We start from the raw sequence: 24,008 nt of genomic DNA, 5'->3' as shown, positions 1-24,008 counted from the left end.
GCAAATGTAACATGTCTCAATGGCCTAATTCACTGTGTGGTTTGAGGAGAAAATGAAACTTCTCACTGTACCTCTGCACAGTCAGGTTGTTCACTGTGGGTTCTGTGTAAGGCCTGTGGTACCAAGCTGAAAGGAACATAAGTTTCTACCAAGGGTGAACGTACTATTTTCTACTGTCAAAATCACTACACTTTATAATCAGTAACTTTTTTTAAGGACAAAGTTACTGAATTTCTTGGGTGCAAAAAAAATTAGCCACCTCCTCAAATTCCAATATTTAAAAACCCTAAAGAAGCTTTGAGAAGTAACCTTTCCCTTTAGATATTGACCACAGCAGTGTTACACTTCAAAGTAGGTATGTTCAGGTAAGAATTTCAAGTATCTTCCACAAGAATTATTCCACAAGACTAAACAACTTAAGCTAAACAAATCATGTTAAAGAATGCATTCATTCCCATAGCTTAAAATATTTACTTTAAGCCTTGATATTTACCCTATACACCATTTAATAGATGCATATAACAAACCTTCAAAAACCCAATATGGGCAACTGAGAAGATAGTTTTGAAATGGTTTCCAATTCCAAGCATAAGCAAGTTCTTTACTGGAAGTTACTGTATAAAAACAGTGAAACAGTTGAGATAAGAAACACAGGCTTATTATTGTAATTTATTTTAAAAACCTTATTCAAAATATTAAGTGATACAAGTCCAAATACAATAAAAATTACTGCAAGAGAAGTGTTTTTGGATGTTTTGTTTGTGCTTCACTTCCTGTGGTTATGAAAAGAATGAATTTAACAGTAGGATATAGAAGTTTTAGCATTTCATTCTTAAGACAGTATCATGCCTTCAGACTCCTCATGCCAACAGGCATGAAGTTGATTTGTTTCCAAATGTTACATAACTACTTGAATACCAAGTCATTAATTATGGGGTTCTGATTCATCATTATTTACAAATGTATCAGTCTGAAAACTAAATCACAAACAGAATGTACAGAAAACTAAAATTTTGTATTTTACAACTCAGGAAAACATAAATAATGGACATACAAAAGACAAATTAGAAAAAAAAACAACTAAACAAATAAAAACAACAAACAAAAAAACCTACTGTAGCAGTAACTTGATTTACACTAATGCATAAATGTTTGTCAAAAATCAGAGTACCCTGTCCACAGACTGGTGGACCCCACACCCTTACTTTCACCTGTCTGTTACCTGGGTCAAAAAAACAACCAATAAATTATTCTTAGAGTTTCTCCCATTTATAATATAACAAATCACATAGCCATTTCCCAACTGTCTTAAAATCCAACAGAAAGCTTTGATGTATTGAAAGCCTGACAGCTATCTATATTTTAGTAAGATTATTCAACAAGGTTTGTTTTCCACTCATTAATTACAAAGACAATGAAGTAGTCATAAACAGCCTCAGAGAAAAGGACAGTCAAGGAGCTGCCTTCACAAACACCTTAAATGTTTTAGGAAATATACAGTATAAAACTTCTGAAATCAAATGGGTTATACATCATTATTTTTAAATTATTTACGGCATGAACACATACAGAAATTATTAAATTGCCATTCTAGCTATTTTGCCAAAAGAGGATCAACTTAAGCAACAAGAAAACAGAATCAGAAAAAAAAAAAAACGAGATGAAAGGCTTGCAGCATCAGAATTCAAGCACAGAAAAAAGTAATTATATTCTAAGTTTGCAATACAGTGGAATTTATGAGCCAGGTAAGTGATTAGCAAAGAGATCATTAACTTGATTTAGTGATGCCAAAGTCATTAATTTATTAGACCTAAAATATTTTATGCTCTTTTTTGTAGTGTGACTATTAAGACTACTCCAGACAGAAGGGAATGATGCTTCTTGAATGGAAAGAGTGCTAATTTATTAAACTCGCTATCTTTACAGTTGATATAAAACCCAACCAAAGCAGCAAACAGATGGATCATGCCCTTGATCTTCCATGAGATTTCATCTCCGAAACATCCAGGTCAAAGAGAGTACATCTTATTTCCATACAAGCAGCTTATTTAGAATACCTGAATATCATTACATGACTGGACAGGCAAAGAGTGATAAGTTCAGCAAACTCAAATCACGGTGCTCTCAAAACACGTAGTCATTGGTTATTTTCAGGGAAGGCATCGCTTCATTAACGTTTTGATCTAAGCGATGATATTCCACTGTCCTGGAGCACAGGCCATCCCTCCATCTTCGGCTCTGCACCAGTAAAAAGATCTGAAAGAAAAATGGGACAACTTACACATGCTGTGCAGAAACATTCTGGGTTTGACAGACAGCTTCACAGTGGTACTGTCATCATGGTTTTACCTGCCATGCTGGCAAGGGCATTACTGTGGCAAAGACAACTCATTCTTTAATCACTTACTTAACTGCTCTCAGATAAATTTTCAAAATGCAACAGTCTTCAACATCTTCCCCTATAAGGAACTAGCAATGCACATTACAAATAGCCCACTGCACAGTAAAAAAGGTTTGGGTTTTTTTGCTGCTTTCTTTTCAGAGTCCTGCAAATCCTCACCCAAATTAATGTTCTCCCCCAAAGATAAACACCAAAACTTCCCTCATGTCTAAAAAGTAACCTGTTGTTTAATGCAAATTTGCACATGCACCTCTATTGTGTCTGGTTGGGCTAAAGGCAATTTTTAATGCTAACAATGTATTTTGGAATAACACCACTCAGGCTACTTTTGAGACACAGAGAATTACTTTGTACTGAAGAAACATTTACCTGAAAATTGTAACTTAGTAGCTTCTTTATGTAAAAACTGGAAGCAGCATTAAACATTTTCTAAAAATTTTTACTTACATTTTCAGAATGTCTATGATATAAAGACCATATTGAAGTGACTATTAGAAGGATTATCACAATCATAACAAGAACATTCCCACACCATTTGCAATTAAAGCTCCCTTAATTTGTTGTTTTTCTGTGCAGAAAAAAAATGAATCATTCACCCCACTTGACTTGGCTCAGGCGTCCTTTATAGAACTTATGTTGTGCACTGCAAGTGTCCATTACTGTACTGACTGATAACTGATGTTACCAATTAACTCATTTTCTTATAGTAAATGTTTGACTCAAGTTCACTTTCATTGTGAAGATAAAAATGACACTAATGATCTGCATATTAGTATCACCACAAGACTAAGTGGTCAAAGATTTCATTCTTCAAAAAGCTAAGTTTCTCTTCTTAAAAAACCTGTACAAGAGAATGCAACTTTATTTTGAACACTGCAGCTGTTTCTCTCAACCTTTCAGAGCACACCTACCTTCCTCTTATTGTGATAGGTGACATAAATAACAGCTACTAAGAAGGCAACTACAACCAGATGAAAAAAAAAATGGCTGTCTTCTTCCTCCTCCAACCCTGAGACAGAAACAGCTTTTATCTTCTCATCAAGGGTCTTGATCTCCTCATTGTAATTACTGATGGTGTCAGAGTTGTCATCTGACATCTCTAGAAGGTCTGGATTGTATCTGGAATTCGGTGTCATTTCGTAAGCATAGTCATCTCCATCTGACTCCATAGCTTCTTTTATGATGCTTGGGGAACTACTTAGTGTGTCTTTCAAATCTGTTAGAAGATCATCTTCCTCAATTTTAGTGTCTTCAGAAGCATCAACATCCACCTGTGATACTGGACTAGCAGGGACAACAGGTGACAAAGAGTCACCATTTGCTGTAGGTGGCTTTCCTGCAGTCACCGAATTGATTTTGGCTGTTGTTGGGAATGCCTCCTTTCTTGCTGAGGTTAAACTCTGCAAGGTGTCTGTCAAATTTTGGGATCCACTTAGTGTTTCATTCTCACTTGTAGAAGAAATATTTCTTGTAAGCATATCTGCTTCCACAGCACCTGAGAAAAGGATGAGAAACAATCAGCACTACGCACATGGCACTGACTTCTCTTCTGACAGAAAACTACTGCCACAAGTTTCCTTCACAGACAAGAAATCACATGAAGAACACAGCATATGTCACTCAGCAAACATTTTAGCATTCATATGCAGAAATACACACTCCTGCACTTTGGCAAATTCCAAAGAGAAGTCTTGAGTGGGACAGGAACTAAAGGTTGGAAGCATATGCCTTCTAGATTAGTGTGGCAAAGTGTCCCTGAAAAACTTAGCACACCGGTTTTCCAGACATAAGAACTTCACAGAGATGTCATCCTTCCCTCTGTGGATTCATGTCTTGCAGAATCATACATACATGATTACCATTTCCTCCATCACCAAATTCTTCCACAGAATGAGCTGAGGTCTACAAAGGAGGATGGCAAAGTGTTTCCTGCAGATAAGTTTTTCATTTTTCACCACTGCATGTTTTACCAACAAAAAATGAGAAGATTCTGAGGTTCCCTTCAGTCAGGACACATGGTCCCAGCACCTCTTCCCAAGGACTAATTTTTATTGAATCTGTAGACACTGAAACAGATTTCCAACCCTATATTAACTCAAATGAAACTACTGAACCATGGGTTAAATATAAATACTGCCCATGCTCCTGGAGGAAAGCCTTTTGTTGGCAGCAGTTATTGTAATGAAGTCAGAAAGAGCACTGTAACAATGCACACTCAGGCAAATTCAACACCTCTCCAATGCTGGGAGAGCTTTGAAGAACTACATAAAAAACAAGGTGAGCATTAAATCCAGATGCAGAGACCACTGTCTCTTTTCTCTATCCAAAGGACAGTAAAAGAAAGATGCAGAGTTTAGTAGACAATTTTTTTAAACCTAAAAATTAGCAAAGTATTTATGTTTGCAGTACATCACCACCAGATTGAAATCCAGAGGCACCTTAAAAAACATAGAACAAATTTTAGACTTTCAGCCTGCATTTTCATTTAAACTAGGAAACCATACCTGCCTTATATTCTGGCATGTCAAACTAATTTTTCATTTTACAAGAGCAAAAATACTTTCATTACTTTCATTAAACACTTTCACAGGAAAGCTACAGACTCTAGAAATGAAGCATTCAACCAACTGCTTCTGTCAGTTAGTAAGTAAAATATTATAGAGGGGACACTGAATCACGTTATTCATGGAACTTGTATATTTGCAGAGGTTGAGTTACAACAGAACTCTTGTTTACATGGCACACTTTTGCAGTATTCATAACTCTTTAACCAACTGTAAAACAGAGAAGACACATCTCACGTGAAGCAGACACCATGGTGCCTCTCTGCTGAAGTTTGAAGTCAACCATTTCACATCTAACACACTTCTTGCTGCTGAAAAAACTACTCATCTGAATTATCTTATCAACATTAACTTGTTCAGTTCTTATCCAGGACAAGTTTAGGGAATTCTGATCTCAGGTTTAAGCCAGTTAGTTGCATATGCAGAGATAAATATGCAAGATAATTTCATGTTTATAGCTAGCTGGCACATTGTGAGTGAGGTCAACCTTACTGCTACCCTCCCCACACAGACAAAAACTATCAGAGAGTAATAGCTATAAAACTACATTGCATCTGGCCTCACACTTCAAATTATTCTTTAATTCATTTTAACACGGAAGTTTTAGAAGAATATAGGCTCAAATGCAAGGGACTTCCAGTGGCTATTGCTGTTCCTTCAGACAAAGAGCAATTTCCTATTATTCCTAAAATATGCTTGGGTTTTTTTTGTTTTAATAGCAGTTGGAAGTACAGCAGCTAAACCACAAATGATTTATGATATTTACACAAAACTATTTGGCACTATAAAGAGTGGTTGCACTGTTTACAATTACACAACAGTGTCAGATGATTTTAGATCCAGAGATGCCTCAGTTTCAGGAATAGATACTAATGTTCAATCATGGTGACAGAATCAGCAAACACAAACACTGCACATCATGGTTTAAACTCACTTCCAAGAAAACTGCTTTTAGAAAGCAAGTTGTTTCATGATTCCTGAAGTTAAAAACTCTGTTTCCTACAGGTTTATATCCCAAATTCTTACTGCCTACCCATGAGAGCAGGTGAGGGGCAACACGAATAGAACTGGTGTGGAGATACTGACTGACAAACACGGAAGGAACTGATGGATGAAACAGTTCCTTTTTTTTTCCTTCACTAACTCCTTTTTCTTCATTGCCCAGCCAGTACTCCATCCAAAACAAAGAAACAGCCCCTGAAGCACGCCTTTTTTATTAGCCTTTGATTACAGCTATCTGTAGGTTTAAGGGGGGGAAAGAAAACACTTAACGAGGAGTCAACTTGCAGAATAACATAAACTTAATTTCTATGGGAGGGGAGACTAAAACCAGGGACGCAGACAAGAGTACCTAGAAAAAAATCTCCAGTCTGATGAACGAAGTAATCAGTTAAACTGCTCTTCACAGCAACAAAAGCGGTGTACAGCTCGCAGGCCACCTCCCGCCCCCCACCCGGGCACGGCCCTTCCCCTGCGCATAGCCCAGCGCTCGCTGACCCCAACCCACTCCCGAACTCGGGAGGCTGAGGCCAGGCCAGGCCCGGGGCCCGGTCACCTCAAGGCACGACCCGCACCGGCCGAGGCCGCACAGCGCCCCAGGCCCAACCGAAAAGACCGGTAAGAGAGACCGGCGGGGCAGCCACGCAGCACCCACAGCCCGCAGCCAGCCCCCCGCTCCTGGCCCCGCGGCGCTCACCGGGGGATTGCTGCCCGCGGGCCGCCAGGGCCCAGCCGCAGAGCAGCAGCAAGCACAGAGCGCGGCCCACCGGCCTCCGCCGCTCCCCGCCGCTCGCCGCCATCTTGGCGCTCTCCGCGGACGTGGCGATGGCTCCGCCCCTCGTGAGGCGGCCGCGCACGCGCACGGGCGGGAAGGCGGGGGGGCGCGCGCAGGGGCTGAGGGCGGCGGGGCGGTGTCACACAACAGGGGAACTGTGGAGCCGTCGTCATGGAACCGTGGATCACTGACTCGTGATATAGTCATGGAATCATCAGGGCTGAGGGACCTTTTAGAGCGTCCAGTCCTGCCCTGCACCAGCACCGCCACTGTAACCCCTAACCCGCCTGACCCAGCGCCAGATCCGGGCGCCTCTTACACCCCTCCAGGGATGGTGACTGCAGCACCTCCCTGGGCAGCGGTGCAGTGCCTGACCACCCGGACAGTAAAAAGGTTTTTCCTAAAATCTCTTCTGAATCCTCCAATCTCAGCTTTACGCCAGTTGTGATCCTCTCACTGCTTGCATCTGCCATGCTTCTGTGAGCTGACTGCACCTGGTTCTTTCTGGAAGGGTTCCGCTTGTCCCAAGAGTGCTGGGATAAGTGTCTGAGATAGGAAATATTGGGGAATGGCTCTCGGTAAGAGGGAAGTCAGCATTGCCCAATTCGTGCTCTGCAATGGCCTTGCCTCATCGGGCACATCCTCCTGTCCCGCAGCCCTTGCCATCTGCAGCCACCCACAGCAATGGCCTACACGTGAAAAAATACAGGTTTATACAATACAAAATACAAAAAAACCTAATGAACGGCCACTGAACATGATCCGAGCTCATATCTGTTTGTTGCCCACACTTACTTGTTTATAGAGAGGTAATTCACTCACTGAATTCTTTAATAAAAGATGAGTAATGTTATCTTGTTTTATCCATGGGATAAACACATGTAATGTGCAGTTGTCAGAGTTTAGACAGTACTAAGAACAGTGCCACACCTAAAATTCAATTCTGCTAAGTACTTTTGGTTTGTGTTGCCAGTCTTCTGCTGGAGCCACAAACGTGGATGAAATTGTTTTCACAATTAATATAAAGACAGAGTAAAAGATGACATTTCAGTATTTTATTCAAGTCAGGTTTAGGGTTTTTATCCATTTTTAGTAGTGTCAAGTACAGCATTTTGAGGTCTAGTTCCACACAAAATGGAAGACTCTCTAAAAATGTACCCACTTAGTTGCTAAAAAAAAGTGGTAATAAAAGAAAACTCCATTTTAGAATTAGTGATGCAACTATGTGATTGCAGTTGCAAAGACTCTTCCCTGATTATGTCCATTTTACAAGATTTTCCATCAGTGCAAGGGGGAGGAATCACAACACAGGACAGGCAGTATTCGCTGATTCACATCAAATCTCCTCCACAAAAACTTGGACAAGGTGAACAACCTAAAGCATTCTGGAGACAGCAGTAGGTGTGGGATAACCAAGTAAGACAAATCATTGATGAAACACATATCTAAAATAATTAATTTTAAAATCCCTTTTTTCAGACAAGTTTGCACATTCCCTCATTGACTGAAACCTTCGATGACTGAACATTTTGCTTACACAATGAACAGTACAACACAGTGGTCTGCAATTCCCATGTTTTATAATACATTAACACATTCCTTGTGCCATCAATATATTAGTAGAGGTAATCAACACCCTCCTTCTTATCACATGGCATTTGACAGATGTAATGAGCAATTACATAAAGGAAAAAAAGCTAGGATTTTTCATTTGTGATTTTGTCTCCACTTCTTTAACAACATCATTTTTAAAGCTTAGCTGTCTTTAACCAGGACTAGCAGGACAGATACGTAGCAACACTTGCACCCCAGACAAAACACTGAAAGGTATGCTATTTTCTGAAGGTAGCTATGCTGTATTTTCAGATTAGCAATTGTGAAATCACTCCTTATGCTTCAAATTCCAATCCTAGACCAAGTTTGTGACCTCCTGCATTGACATTCTTGCCATCCAGCAAAGCTGATAACGTCAGTTTGATACCTGCAAAATAGAGAAAAGGGAGAGAAAAGTTAACTTAAAACTTGGAATGAGCTTTATGTTCACTAAGTGCCATGTCTGTTACTGCTTTAATTTATTTGGTAGCCAAGTTAAGGGGATTTGGCAGCTGGCCTTGGAAGGACTGGGCATCTTAAAACAATTTGCAGATAAGAAATCTTTCTGAATTATGAAATTTATAATAAACCATGATGATAGATTCTGCTTTTTATCACTCCCAACTAATTAGAAACCTCTGAGCCAATTTGCTGCTGATGGTCTACTGATTAATCTAATTTTAGAGTTCAGAATTATAAAAACCTGGGACCTTGATACATACTCACCTTTCTAAACCACTTTAAAATCTGGGTATGAAAAAGCCAAAGCCCCATCTGCTGTAAATATCTCATGTCTCAATCTGCTCAGTATTCTGGCAGCAGATTTATTACACTACATTAAAACCAATTTTGCAGCAGTAAGATTGTCCTCTTCCTGGACCAGGGGACCTTATGAAAGTCACATTTTTAAGAAGAATAAATTCAGTAATAAGAGCCTCTGAAATATTAAAAATTTAGTTACTTATCTGTGACAAATAATTATAGACATATTTTTTATCAACATGAAAGACTATTTGAATGGTCAGTGGACAGTGGTCTCTAATAATTCTGCTTCCAACAGATAGCCAAAATTAACAGAACAGTCCCTAGAAAAGCTCATCATTAGCTTGCCAATCAAGAAAAAGCTTACAAAATCCATCATCCTTTATAACCAAAAAACTTCTGATATGTTAAGATTAAAGTATCCCTTTATTGATTCTGACCTTTTTCTGCATAAACTTACCTGGCTTTAAAGTCTGAGTGTATCCTAACCCGATCAGACTGGAGTTGTTCACTTTAGCCTTAAAGGGAAACAATAAAGCATTCTTTAATAATAAACAATAAATTTAGTAAATAATTTACTATCTTTCTTCAAAGCCCTCTGTGCCTTAGAATTATGCAACAGCCTTTAAGCATGTAAAGATTTCAAGTTTTAAAATCAAAATAAATCTAGAGTTAATTTTTCTGTAACTTAAATCCAAAATCTCAAAGAATCTACAGTCACTGTAGAAAATAATGGGTTTATTAACATAATTTTGAATTTTTTCCAGACTGACACAAAAACAGTCTCAAAATAGTGCCTAGTAATACAATAAAACATTCTGTGTCTCTTTTAAGGAAAATCCAATAGCTGTGCTCTCAGGCTGCCAAAACCAAAACAAACAGATCATGTGCCAACGACACAGCGCAGCCCGTGCTCTGCTGATGGAAAGGCTGCCTTCCATTTCCATTACAAGCACTTATTTTCAAATGCATATAAATGTACATGCACAGGACTCACAGAAAAAGAGGCATCTGAGTCAATCTGATACTTGGCTGCTATTCCAAAGCGAGTGTTGCTATTTCCAGCTGTCCAAGCAAGATTCACAGCAGTTTCCAGTTTATCATTCACCTTCTGGTAAATGGAGCCACCAAATTCTGTTCCATCATTCCTGGAAGGAATGCATTAGTGGACTTTTAAAAAGCACCCCAAAACAATCATCTTTTATTTTTCCAGTAAGAGCTGTATTTGCACAACATCCACTTACACTTCATTAACTATCCCTGTAACAAGTAAGATAGAAACATTAGGCCAGATTGGTTATGAAGGTATTTTTAGATGCTTCAATTCATTGCAGATTATTATATTTCAACAAGGTCTGAAACCAAGAAAAACCCATAACAAACTATCAAAAATTAGACCAACAATCACAGTTTCCAATTTTCCCTTTCCTGTAGATGGGAATCTTTGTAGTACAGATTTATTTTTCCCTGCATGTCTCGGAAATCATTCTTTTCCCTGGCAAATGTCGCCTTGTGCCCTGAGAGGGCTGTACCCCGGTCACAGAGCCCGAATCACCCCAAAACTGCCCTGTCAGCAGGCTTTAGGAACTGTATCACAGGTGAAGATGCCAATTTACTGTGCAAATCTATGGGCTTTTGCAAATGAATTCCATTTGCAACAGTCCTTATGGTACATCTGTGCTATGGTCTATGGACTAGAAACAGAAATTAAACTAATTTGGCTTTGCAGAGAGCACTGGCCCACAGCTGAAAGATGAGTAGCATAACTTCCAATTACTATTGCTCCCAATGTCACACAGGAATAAAGTTTGGTAAATAAAACACAAAACGTTAGAGCATGCAGATCATAAAAACAAGACCAAAAGACTCCTAAAGGCCTTGCACTCCTTATAAACCAGTGAGCATCTGAATTTCCATTTTTGCTTATTTTCTTAAATACAAATATATTGTAGAAAACAGTCTTTAAACCCCAGGAAGATCTGGGGTTATTTCTGAACCATGAAATCATCTGGTTCCAATTATTAGAGTACACCAGACCTTTAGTGATTACAAAAAGGGGTAGATTTAGGATCTTTTCCCTTTTACCCCTTTGGTCTGATATTCTTCAGTTTGTAACAGTTGCACAAACAGCGGTGATAGGCCTATTTAAAAGTTCAAGCAATAGCAACAGCCTTTTAAATTGTTAGAGCAATTCTTCCAGAAAAACACTACAATACTTACTTCAGATAAGACTGAAGCTCACATTAACTGCATGTGCTTGGCTCTCAAGAAAAGGAGGGATTAAAAAGGACTGAGGAGAGCTGGTTATACAGGCAGATTTTGTGCAAGGTTCCCACACAGCTCTGTCTTGACCTGCAACATTAGGGGGGGGCGGTCTGAGCTATGCTTAAAAAATGAGGAAAGTCATATTTAAAACTAGAAATTATCCAGCCCTACCTCCCTTGTTTTTATTATTAAAGAATAATAATAATAATAAAGTCTCTTTTTAACTCTAATAGTAATAATAGAACTTTTTAATGCAGATAACAGTGCCTTTTATGTAGATTAAAAAAACCCAAAACACTAACCCCCTATGAAAATCAATATATTAAGGCACCTTTAAGGCAAGTAACTTGTCAGAGTCCCCAGCTGGTTTGTGTAATGCCAGGAACAAAAAAAACATGCCTCAAGCCCCACCTAGTTACATTATCTGGTCTGCCACAACATCCCAGTGAAATAGACCTGTGTAGATGTAAAAACCAAACAGCCTAGTGAGGGGAGTTCCACACATGACTATTTCTGGGATTATATAAAAGCTTTGACACCTTTTCAAAGATGAAATACATCAATCGCCTAAATAATCTATTATTAACAATAAGTAAGATTTCTATTCTTACCATACATCTGTGGTTTTGTACAGTAACAGCAGCCTGAGAAACAGACCCTCAGCAACAGGAGAAGGAGATCTGAGCCCCCGCTGCTGTTATGAGTTTCTGCTGTTGCTTTAATTAAGAGTAATAATAACCACAGCATTTTATAGCAAAAACCAATACAATGTTTTGAACTGCTACAGCACAACTAAGTTGAAAGTCATTGCACTTGAAGGAGTAACTTCTAACTCCTGAGTGGAAGGGGACCTCACATATTATTTTGATGGAAGCTTTCTGCCCACATTTTTGAGCTTTGGCAATCCTTCAAACACACTGTCTGGGCTGTGGGGGTTTGATTGTTCTGTAAGGCAGCAGAAGTTTCCTAAACCAGATCACTGCAAAACAGCATGAAACAGAACAGAAGGTCTTTGAAGATGTAGCTACAGGAAGGCAGAATGGTTGTTCAGCCCCCAGATGAAAACAGCCTGGAATAGCTCTGCTACATGCAAAATATCCAATTACCCAAGGGCACAGAAAGGGCGGGCCAGGAGAACGGATTAGGGATTGCCTAATCTCAAAAAACTGTCTTCCCCAACGGTATAAATTGCCTTTTTAGGAGGAACAGGAGACAGAGAAATTAAGGTTTTTATGGAATTTGATCCTGGCTTCCCATTGTTGATACATTCAGAACAGACAAATACTTGTGTAAAAATTAGAAGTTGCAATACCAAATAAACTTTTACACCATATCCCTTACAGTACTAAAACAAACCCAGTTCCTGTCTCTTCCAGTCACTCCCTTTTTTCCTGCTTGTTCATCCTCTGATTAACTTTTTCATCTACACATCAAACCACCATTTTGTTTGATGCTGACAGGTGTAAAAGGAAAGCATTGCTTTTATTTCAGCTTTGACAAAGAGTATTTTTATAACTTATATTTTTTATTTTATCACTAATGGATTCTAATAGTCTTTATCTGCTAGACAGACACTGGACCCTTGTGTGCTCAGTGAGTTCCAGTTCCTTCCATCATGCACTCCCTCACCCACACAATTCAAAGAAAAGGTAATGCAGCTGAAAAAATACAGCTTGACATCTTTAATGAAGAATTAATTTCAAATTCACCATTCCTTTGTTCACCATTGCTGAACCTTTGACCCTTTCACTGTTTAGTAAGCGGCAAAATCCTTCCAAATTCCTTTTTAGTGCCTGTCTGCCGGTACTTACACATTAGTATGAAGCTGGAATTCATCAGTCTTATAGCCAACAGCAAAGTTGCTCTGGGTTACTCTAGACTTTGCTGTCTCAAAAGTCATTTGGTAGCCTGCCAGCCACCCCTCGTAGCCAAGCACAAGAGCTCCACGTATTGAAGGACCCGCAATGTCAAAATCCATGTCGCAGCCAATGTTGATGTGTTCCCTTTTGTACCCCGACTTAATTTTAGCACTCTTTTTCCTAAAGAAAAAAGAAAGATATCGTAACTTTGCAAAGATACATTGTAGGAAGCAATTCCATCATACCACTTTAAGTCAGTGTAATAGTTCCTGAAGTACAATGTGTGCATCCCTGGAGAGCCACATGGTATGTCACCTTCTTAGTGCTCACCTTTACAAAATCCTAAAACAGCTACAGTGAATTCTTTGTAAAGGAGCAATAAAATGTGGTGTGGTGCCCCACAAAGCACTTCTGGACTGTTTTCTGAAAAGCAGCTGCACACAGATGGGAAATGACAAAACCATATCTTCATCTCCAACTGGTATGATGGTTTTGGAAATCTGGTACATAAAGGGAAGGAATGGAAACTGTAGAAGATTACAGGTTTGCCACCAGAAGTCCACAATAGTGGACTTGCTTGCCTGTCCCAAGCAAGTAACTTTTGCCTGTTCCAGGCAAACAATTTTTAGACAGTCCTAGTGAATTGGGTAATTTTATTTACTGTGACAAACATTAGGAAATCACTACTTTGCCATTTCCTGGGGGAAAGTCTCTGCTGTGAAGCAAGCACACTGTTTCAGTGGCCTTGATATCCCCATTTCTCCTTATGGTCCTTTGTAAACTTCAATGGTTAAAGCCATTTACAACCACCAGAAAGCTGCAAGGTTAAGGCAGAAATAAACTTTCCTGAGTCACCTGTTTATTTTTATACTATTGGCCAGAACAGTATTTTCTCATGTGTCCTAAGGTTGATTTACATCAAGGGTGCAGACCTTCTCAAGGCAAGAGAGTTATGTCTAATACATTCAGCTACTCTTATTTAAGATTTTTTTCTTCTCTTTTCATAAGTGTCTTCTGTCTTTGACAAAATCTTTACTGAAATCTTTCTGGAAAAATCAGGCTAATTTGAAATTTCAAATCAACTTTTCATGTCAGCTAACAAAAACAACCTCCAAGAACAGTATCGGTGCTGTATCAGACCCACACAGAGACTCCTCTCTCTTGTATTATTATTATTAGGTCAGACACAGGAATTTCTTGTGTTTTGCAGAATCAGAAATAAAGTGCAGGAGTGCCAAAAGCACTCATCTACAACTTCTGTAAAAGTCAGCGGTACCTCTCCCACCAATGTCACAGGGACAGAACACAGAGTGCTCCAAAAAATTACTTTACCTGCTGAAAGATTCATCACAGTCAGTAAGTAATAAGGAGGGGGAGAAGAAGTCTCATATTCAGACATGGTGCATCACTGTCAAACTAAGCCAGGTCACACCAGGACTGAATCTCACCCCATATACCCATATTTAACAGTCCTCTCAAGACACTGTGTCTGTGAAGTGCCCAAGAAATAGTTCTAGACCTGTAACATCATTCTTGCATGAGGTTTTTCCTTTTAATTTCTCTAAGAATCATAGCAGTTAAGAAATAATTATAAAAAGCTACTTGCAATTATTCTGATTAACAAAAATATCTCTTTAATCTAGAATTAGGAGTGGACTGAATGTAGTCAACAACACAGAACACTAAATCTAAAACACAGGGTGCAAGCTCCCCTGGGACTATTGCCCTGAGAGCCTGCAGTGCAGTATGCTGCTCTGGGAAACTGATGTGCAGAGTATTTTGACTCACTGACAGCACTGCTTACACAAAGATAATCAGGGGAAAAAAATAAACCAACATCTAGACCTACAGCTGCTGCTTAATCCCTCTGGCCCACATAAAACATAGCATCCAATCATCATGCCAGAAATACCCATCCACCACCAAGGCACACTGTGGCCTGCAAGAATTCAGATGACAAATTCAGCTCGGGACAAGAGCCCAGTTCTGTGTCAGCCTATCAGAGCTGTGGCCAACTGGCCCCTGGAGCTTGTTAAGCTTTGCATTATAGCTGACATGTTCAGTGCTTTTATTAAGGCAGCAGCTCATCCTCTGACATGGCCAGAAATACAATATGGAGCAAAACCACAACTTTTTCTTCACTCTCTAATTCAAAGTATCATTTTCAAGCTATTGTGTTTAAGTTTGCTTGCTATAGTTAAGGATTAAAAAGGGATTATAAATACTGAGATTTAAGTGAGAGGTACATGATTTCATCATATAAAGGCTGATTATTACCTGTCTCGAAATCTCAGGACAAAAAACTAAAAATGCCTTTTTTGTCACTTTAGCCTACTCACTTCTTACCCAGTGTTAGGAGAGAAGGTGGAGTCAAAGGTCAGCTTCAGGCCCCGTGCAAGCTGAACAGAAAAGAAATTCACTGGTTGGATTGCTAATTAGAGAGCAGTGTAGGGGAATTTGCAAATTGCTTTTTTGGAGCCAAAAATTACCTGATCTTCAAGAGTAATCTCAGTGCCTAGTGTGTTGTCAGTGTTCCACTTTTCTGTGAACATCAGTCCATATTCCACCCATTTGTATTTTGTTTCCAAACTACCACTGACTTTGCTTGTTTCTGAGTTTGCTGAACCGGAGCTTGTAAATTCCTAAAAGAAAATAATTTATACATATAATATATGTACTTGTTGATATCTAATATATGCAATCAGGCAAATGCTTATACTTGTAGAATGTACCAGTCATTATAATCTGTTAAATATTAGTTCATATAAATACAAATATATTTATTTTAAAAATAAATAGATAATAATCACAAAACCACCACAATTTTTTGGATTTCAATGTGCCTCCAAACTCACCAGTCCATTTTCAGATCTTGTTTTCAAATCAAGCTTTATTAACCCAAAACCTACAGAGTGAGTAAAAAATATGAATCACATATATGTTGATTTGAAAATAATTTCTGATTCATTTTTTAAAACTCTCTTCTAAACCACCAGTGAACTATTAAATGGTTAAACCAAGGGCACAGTTATCAAATCATGTGTATTACGAAGCAGCTTGTACTCACTTCAGATAGCACTTGACTGATGAATTCTATTGACCTCAGCTATATAACTGGGATGAAATTAAGTAATAATACTTTTATTCACAGTGAGCAACATTCTGTTCACAAGCAAACTACTGCCATCAGTGATCCTATTTATCAATACAAGGGTGCAGCCAAAATACAGCACACAATTTCCTCCCAAAACCAACAACAGTTCTATGGGGAACAGGAAGAATTCTATAAAAAGAAAAGTTGCCCTCCTTTTCCAAACAGCTAGGGCAATGTGAAGCTGTGATTCTGTGGATTCTAATGGAAATAACTGAAGTATTTCTCAGGGAAAAGTAATAAAATCCTAACAATTTCAGGAATCAGGTAGACAGTAAAAGACCAAACTTATTTTGGCTTTATTTACCATATCCCTTGGTGAAAATATCTCTGGCAGATTTTCCCAGGTCAGCATAAGCAGGTGGAACAGCCATTTTCTGGAAAGGAAAATTTAAGAAATAAAAAAAGGAAACTACAGTGTTCAGAAACGTAGTTAATTTAAGCAACAAGAAACTTAAGCCCATTTCAGCCCCTTTCATTTTGTATCCTCCCACCCACCAATTAAATACAACCTGAAGAAAACTGCTATTGCAAACAGTGTGATTTCATCTTGCTCAGGAGTCAGCAGCAGCAATGACCATGCAGTTGCCACTGAGGATGTGAAACAGGCTGCAGAGCAAATAGAAATTAAAAGAACAGGAACCTTCCATGCCTTTCCAAAGAGTTAACTGTTGTTTTCTTATCAGTGTAACTGCATGAATGAACTTATGTTTTTTTCAAACCATTTCTTGGAAATGGTTTTTCAGGAAAAAAAAATCCTGTTTCTCACATTGATCTCTGCATTCTGATGTAAAGCATTAGGGCCCCAACTCATTCACTAAGGAAATGTAACCAGAACAAGCATCTACCATAAGGAACATCTCTCTTCCCCTAATTCAGAATAGCAATGGATAACATTTATGTCAGCAAAATGAATAAATGGTCATTCTTATGCTTCCGTTCTCTTTGACTTTGCTATCTCTATTAATGGGTTAAGATGCCTCCTTAGACATTGGCCTTCAAGGTTTTTTTCTGTGCACCTGCTAAAAAATGAGCTTGCTGAGGAAAACTCAGGCTGCAGGGAGGCCAACTTGTGAAGTCAGGTCATCAGAAGGGCAGCCACAACCCCGCTTCAGCAGCAAAATACAGACTGGAGCTCCCTGCAAAGGCACAGCCCAGTGGTGGGGACACTGCAGGGGCAGCTTTCTCCACTGAGTTTCATTTCTATGGGGTTCCCACACTGCCATGGAGCTCATCACTTTCCTCACTTTCCCATCCTCAGCATGCCCTGACATTCTTAGTTCAGCAGCCTCCTGCAAAAGAGATAAATACATCCCATTTTCTCAGCCACTGGGAAAACTGTCTCACCATACATGGAGGAGAAAATAGGATCCTGAGGGGAACAAACCAACCAAATCTCCTTTTTTATTCAAGTACAATAATTTCTACTCCCTTATTCAAATAAAGTAATTTCTTTAGGGGAAACAAAATTAAGCTATCTGAAATGGTGCACATCTTCTGTCTTTGTAGACAAGATTTCCAAATTCTACACAGCAAAGGAGATAAATTGTACTTATAAAGCTAATCCTCTCAATATAAGATGTTCCACTAAATTCCACATTCACAAATATTTTGGCTATTCAAAAGTAATAAGCAGTTTACTACATATGCATGCAAATACTTAAAAAACTTCCAGACATTCTTACTCCAGAGTATTCAATGCTAGCAAAAAACTGTCTGATATTCTTACTCCAGATTATTCAATGTTAGCAGAAACTACACCTTTAAATCCCACACAAACCCACTAGCTCTGAACAGGGGGGTGCTTTAATATCTCTGGCTGCAGACTGGGATGCAGTTCTCAGACAAGCTCACCACCCCATCAAGATCAGATAGGGACTTTCAGCAGTCACTCAGTGCCTCAAGCACTCCAGACAACAAGCTGGTGCCTGTTAAAGCAGGATATTGCTATTGCATAAAGGAAGAATCCCTATCCTAGAGGGAACAAAACAGGGAGAAAAAGGGGGGAAAAAAAACAACAAAAAACATAAGCAGAAAAGAAACCCTAAGAAAGTATTACCATGTTCATGTGAGTAATTCCTCTGCTCCTCATTGAAGTCAGTGGAAGCAGATACAATGCCCTGCTTGGAAATCACCCCCTAAAGTCAGGTACCACTCAGGAGAGGGATGGCAGGAGTCACTAAGAGCTGTCTGTATACAGCAAATGCTTCTGCCTTGCAAGAGCAGCCCAGCCCCATGAGAACCCTCTGATGGATATTGCCATTTAGCATCATCAAAAATTAAAAATATTGCAAATCTCTATACTTGAAAAAGCAAATAAGGATTGCTTTGAAAGATAATGCACCGCTCTGCCAGCTGCATCTCGGAATCTATCAGATCTATTTTATCAACAGTCCCTTTGAGTCACTTCATAAAATCAAAATATTTTCTCCATAAATAAATGCTGTAAGCTTTAGGGTTAGATTTTCTCAGTCATGTTTTTCCCTCCTCCAAACCCACAAAGCCAAGTTTTGTTCCCTAACAAAACTGTGTATCCCCTGGATGTGGCCAGGTTTGTCAGGTGCACGAGCTGTGCCAGGCTGCTCCACTGCTGCAGTCTGTGCCCAGAACACTGGGAGACATGAGAGCTCCACTTAGACAATTACTATAATTAGGGGACAATACTGAAAGCCAAATCCCTGCTGGTTGTAAGGCAAACCATATATCACACACAGAGCAAGGTGTTTAAAATTGCTGAGTGTGGAAAACGCTAGGAGCTGTGTACTTGCTGGTTAACCTTGCTGTTGTCAGCAAGAACAAAACAAAAATAATTATTTCTGTTTGCACTGGCTAATAAGAAGCCTCTTGTTTAACAGATGGAAAACAAAACTGATTACATCCTATGCGAGTACAGGTTGTAAGACAAGCATGCTTAGCAGGGATTCAAACTCTTAAAGGATCAAGGAATGGCCATGGCCAAGTGCCCTTGCTTTTCACCAGTGGGATCCCTGCACATTAACTCAGATTAGGTTTGGACTGAAATGAATTCATTGCTTTTATCCTTGTCCAACAGTGCAAATAGCTCAGCGTGACTATGGACCTCAACGCCCCCACACAGCAGGCCAAGTAGAGCATCTGTAACGTGTTCTACATGGGAAAATATTTTGATTTTCTGGAGTAAGAAACACCATTGCACAAGTGATGACTGAAGAAAACCTGAACTGAGGAGGAGTAAACTCCAAGTGCTGCTGTGAGCATACCTCCAGGAGTGCCTGATTTACAACTGCCACAGGGAAAAAATCAGGAGTTCCTTTTGGAGCTGCAGGACCCAAAAGGCAGCTTCAGTGAAGACTTCATTACAGCAGGCCAAATTTGAATATTTTCCAGGGCCAGAGATGGCAAAACTTCCACTCTGTGATACAGTTTTGAACAATTAAATCAAATTCAGTCCAAAAAGTAGCAAGCCCACAGGATGCCCTGGCAAATACAAGAGTTGGCTGCAACCAAAGGAGAACTCATTGCTGCTTGCTAACTGTCATACATGCCTAGGTTAAACCTTCCCTGCACATATTTATCAGTTTTATGATATTTACATGAGGAAAGGAACAATCTAAAAATTTAAGTTAAGAATCAAACCCATTATAAGAATAAAATTCCCATAAAGACAATGGAAGTCATATTCAAGGCTAAGAAAGTAAAAAGGTTGGATTTATCCTTATTTAGCCACATTTTTTCCCAATAAATCTGAACTCATGCAACATTTCTTGATAGTACCAGTAGTTCTGAATATTCTAGCTCCCAGTCTCCACAAGCATGAAAAGATGCTACTTGCAGGGTGGACACATTCCAGGTGCTGGGAACAGCTGGGAGGGACAGACAGCATGGGGTTATGCAACGAGGTACAGTCTGTCTGCATGGGGAAAAACCCACATGAGGGTCTTTTGCCTCAAGGTTAAAAAGAATACTAATTTACTTGGCATTTATCTCCTTCATTAAAGGAAAAATTATTCCTTGGAATTAAGCAGTTTTTAGGTGCCTTTCTGCACCTCCAGCCTGGGCAGTGTCATTTCACAGCCAATTTTTGTTGTGTCAATACATCACAAAGGATGGGGTTTTACTCTCAGACAGAGCAGGGCCCAGCTCTCTCCACATCCCATGGCTGGCTGGAGGCACCAGCATCCCTGTACAACATCCCAGGCTCCCAGGGGACCTTGGTGCTGTCTCCACACTTTGGGTTTTATGGTCCCAATCCCAAATCCCTTCAAGTCATGTCCACAGTCTGCCTCAGATGAGGTTCAGCAGATTGTACAGAGACTTAACACATTTACCCATAAATACCTATACAGTCACACAGAAGTGAAACATCAAGTTGGGCACATTCCCTAGGCTTTTGAGAAGCCAGTAAAAGCATATGGTTTGTAAATACTCAGCATTTTTAGACACAATACGTAACAACACTTTTTGTCCCAACTTGCTACTGTGCCAGTATCATATAATCCATGCACCATTATGACTCAAAATTTAAGACTGGGAGTCCACAATTTCTTTTGTTGCAGGCATTATATGGCTGTGCAGCATCCCTGTGATACTTGAAGGATCCCAGCCTTCCTGCTGGAGTTTTGCTCTGAAACTACACGCATGATGGAGCAGATTTAAAGAGTTTAGGCAGTACCTCTGTAGCCCAATAAACAGATGAGCATAAAGGAAATAAACCCCTTAAAAGCAAATGTAAATATTATTATTTAGGCTATACTAATTACAGAATTAAAGAAAGAGACAGCCTTTTTCTTAATTGTATGGGTATACATAAAGAACTGCAGTGTTGCATGGCAACCCTTTATTAAACTATCACATGAAAGTATCAATTAAGTGAACCTGGGGGATGTCACAGCTTGCTGTAGCTACTAAACTGTAGCTAGTTACTGAACTGCAAGGGAAGAACACAGAGCCACAGTCCCTACCTGTTAAAGTAAACTGTTTCTGTTAAATACCCGAGGAGGAGGAGAAGAGCAGTGCTGCTGTCCCACTGGGTGCCACCAGCCTGGCAGGGCCCAGGCCAGCACACGCCTGGGCAGCGCACTCAGGAAGGGACCTGTCCCTCGTTCCCAGCCCCACTGCAGGAACACCCAGCACCAGATTAACGGGAATGAGTAATTAAAGTGGAATTTTGTCTTCCAGCACAATGTGATAGCTGACACAGAAGAGGAGCATCTGCTACACCGGTGGATGTGTTTTTCCCTACCTGCAGCAGATTCCAAGCCCACAAGGGCCTGAGCTGTGTGTCCCAACAGTGCCACGGCTGAGGACATCCCCCTGCTGCTACAGCAGCCAACAGTGATGTTCCCCACACCTTCACACCCCCAAATGTGGGCAGGAACAAAAGGTGGATCAGTGAAAACCTTTGATGGAGAGTGCTGGGGGGAGGTATTATTCTGGAATGTCAATGAAATAGTGCAAAAGTCCATTTCTGACAAAAATTCCTAGGTGGAATGCCATGAGAAAGGTGATTATTCAACCATCCACTAAAACCAACAAAACAAATTGGAACACACCTCTATTCTCACTAAGCCATCAGAGAAACAAGCTGGGATCTGTTTCTGCTGGAATCACTATAAATATTCCCCAGAAACACAACCCTGCATTGGTCACTGATGATGAGTCAGCTCCACTCCATTTTATGAAATTTTTGTTACCTTTTATTTTGTATGTGTGTTTGTTGGTTTTGGTTTTTTGGGTTTTTTTTTGTTTTTTTTTGCAGATACCTAAAGACTGAATGACTCAAAGACTTTAACCCCTCCAGCAAGAGCTGTTCCCAGCAAGGGCTGTGACAAGGCAGAATCTAGGCAGCTCCTGTGGCCCCACAGTGCTAGGAACAGGAGGGGAAAGCAGAGACATGGGGATTTTTTTAATTGGCATGATCCCCCACAATTAAAAAGCTACATTCTGAGAATAAGCAGAATAAAATGGAAGAAGAAATCACTTTGGCTGCTTGGCTTGAGGCTTGGGGTTTTGGTACATATCAGAATGAATTTGCCAACCCGCCAGAAGGATCCCGGGGGTGCGGAGGAGCGAGGTGAAAGGGATGTCAGAGCCAAGACGGTGCTAAACCCGTGCAGGTACAGCCACCTTCGACCTTTGCTTCCCGAGACGGAGCAGAAAGATCCCGTCTGCTGAAGCGCTCGTCAGGAGCCGCACGGCGGCCGTGGCCCAGTGACCTTTCCGCTCCCGTCACGGGGCCAGCTCCCGGTTCTCTGAGCCCGGCCTCCGCGGCATCCCGGGATGCGGCGCCGGGACCCGGCCGCGCTCGCTGTCCCGCTACCCGCGATGTCCCGGCCACCCGCGCCTCCCCAGCAAGGCCCCCGTGTCGCAATGCCCGGCATTACGTAAGGGCACGGTTTTATCTCCGTTCCCACGGGCCGTGGGTGAGCAAACCCGCCCGGGGCGCTGCGGGCTACCCCCGCTCCCACGCGGGACCGGCTCCCGCCGCCCGCATCGCGCCGCGGCTCGGAGGGGCCGGCCCGGGACCCCCGCCCGGCTCAGCCCTACCTGCCTCCGGCCCGGCGGCAGCTGCGCGCTCCGCTCCGCCTCGGCCTCCTCCGACTGCCCCTGGCCGCTGCCTCCCCGGGCTCTGCGGCGGCGGCGGCGGCTGCGTGACGGCGGGCGGGGAGCGCCGGGGCTGGGCGGGACGGCGGGCGGGGAGCGCCGGGGCTGGGCGGGACGGCGGGCGGGGCGGCCCGGGCTGCGGAGCCGCGCTCCGGACACGGCACCGGGGGCTCCGCGGGCCGGCCCCGAGCTGCAGGTACAGCGCCGGCCCCCGGCTGCGGCATCCGCCAAATGCACCAGTGCCAGCCGCGGTACGAACCGAGACACCTGCAGCAGCCCGGCTACCAGAGTCCCCAGCTCTGCGGGAAAACAGACGAGGTGACTTTTAAAGGGCACTTCCAACCCAAACTCTACTGATTCGATGAAAGTCCCCATTTAGTCTGAATTAGCTAAATTAGAACTACCCAGAATTTAACTTAGAATTTTGTGCTAACTCCTCGTCTTGTTAAAATTTCAACTCCCAGTATCCTGATTGAGGCAAAAGCGGTGGGAAGGGAAGGGAAAATTTGAAAGAGATCTGTGAGCAGGTGAGGCTGTGTGTGATAACTGGTGAGTGTCCAAAGGAGCTGTCAGAGGGCCAGGGGTCAGTGAAGCAGCAAGACTTCCCCCGTGGGGACTGACTGCGGGGCGTGCAGAGGCTCTGAATTCGGGAGCTGACATCTTTTCTAACTCTCCCTCACACACACAAATTAGCCTTCACAGCTTCCAGGGAAGCTGGACTGGGTCCAGAGCTACATTCTCCTGGTGACAAAAGGTCAGGCAGGGAGTACTCTGCTATCAGAGGGGAACAGAGATGGAGCTGGGCCATTTTCAGGGTGAGATATAAACTCAGTTGTGCACTGTTGGAGGTCCCTGGGACTCAGAGCATCACCCACAAGATAAATGGGAATCAGCCAGGAAACTGCTGATGGTCTGTCTGGTCACCCTTCTGCCCCCACTACACAAGGTATGTCTCTGTTAAAAAAAGAATCATTGGTGAGAGTTTACATCCCACCCATGGGAGCGTTGGCTTGTTCATTTTTTTATTATTTTTTAATTGGTTCTTTCCTGCTCTTTC

General features: G+C 41.3%; 2 protein-coding genes across 5 annotated transcripts; both read right to left on the bottom strand.

The window, feature by feature from the left end:
* Positions 1 to 642: 642 nt before the first annotated feature.
* Positions 643 to 6,795, bottom strand: C13H5orf15 (chromosome 13 C5orf15 homolog). The gene is made up of 3 exons (XM_015642251.2): positions 6,662 to 6,795; positions 3,313 to 3,896; positions 643 to 2,256 (listed from the first exon to the last, which is right to left on the bottom strand). The coding sequence occupies exons 1-3, from the start codon at positions 6,762 to 6,764 to the stop codon at positions 2,125 to 2,127; spliced, it is 819 nt and encodes a 272-aa protein (XP_015497737.1). The 5' UTR covers positions 6,765 to 6,795; the 3' UTR covers positions 643 to 2,124.
* A 979-nt stretch (positions 6,796 to 7,774) lies between these two features.
* Positions 7,775 to 23,018, bottom strand: VDAC1 (voltage dependent anion channel 1). 4 transcript variants are annotated; one of them, XM_015642149.2, is made up of 9 exons: positions 22,895 to 23,018; positions 16,677 to 16,746; positions 16,074 to 16,123; positions 15,708 to 15,860; positions 15,565 to 15,617; positions 13,171 to 13,398; positions 10,092 to 10,242; positions 9,555 to 9,612; positions 7,775 to 8,720 (listed from the first exon to the last, which is right to left on the bottom strand). In XM_015642149.2, the coding sequence occupies exons 2-9, from the start codon at positions 16,741 to 16,743 to the stop codon at positions 8,629 to 8,631; spliced, it is 852 nt and encodes a 283-aa protein (XP_015497635.1). In that variant the 5' UTR covers positions 16,744 to 16,746; positions 22,895 to 23,018; the 3' UTR covers positions 7,775 to 8,628. The 4 variants fall into 4 exon arrangements, with proteins under 4 accessions (XP_015497635.1, XP_015497636.1, XP_033373557.1 ...); XM_015642150.3 differs by lacking the exon at positions 22,895 to 23,018 and adding an exon at positions 16,882 to 17,859; XM_033517666.1 differs by lacking the exon at positions 16,074 to 16,123 and having other exon boundaries at positions 22,895 to 22,997.
* Positions 23,019 to 24,008: the final 990 nt, after the last annotated feature.

The sequence above is a fragment of the Parus major genome, chromosome 13, assembly GCF_001522545.3.
Source record: "Parus major isolate Abel chromosome 13, Parus_major1.1, whole genome shotgun sequence".
NCBI lineage: Eukaryota > Metazoa > Chordata > Aves > Passeriformes > Paridae > Parus > Parus major.
The sequence above is the reverse complement of the archived record's forward strand: the minus strand, read 5'-3'. Positions and strand labels throughout refer to the sequence as shown.

Coding starts and splice junctions, on each gene's coding strand:
- VDAC1 (XM_015642149.2), bottom strand. CDS start 16,743: ATGGCTGTTCCACCTGCTTATGCTGACCTGGGAAAATCTGCCAGAGAT. Junction 10,243..13,170: donor TTCCAGCTTCATACTAATGT/GTAAGTACCGGC, acceptor CATTCCTTCCAG/GAATGATGGAACAGAATTTG. Junction 9,613..10,091: donor ACTCAGATGCCTCTTTTTCT/GTGAGTCCTGTG, acceptor TTTCCCTTTAAG/GCTAAAGTGAACAACTCCAG.
- C13H5orf15 (XM_015642251.2), bottom strand. CDS start 6,764: ATGGCGGCGAGCGGCGGGGAGCGGCGGAGGCCGGTGGGCCGCGCTCTG. Junction 3,897..6,661: donor CCGCGGGCAGCAATCCCCCG/GTGAGCGCCGCG, acceptor TCCTTTTCTCAG/GTGCTGTGGAAGCAGATATG. Junction 2,257..3,312: donor CCTATCACAATAAGAGGAAG/GTAGGTGTGCTC, acceptor TTTTTCTTTCAG/ATCTTTTTACTGGTGCAGAG.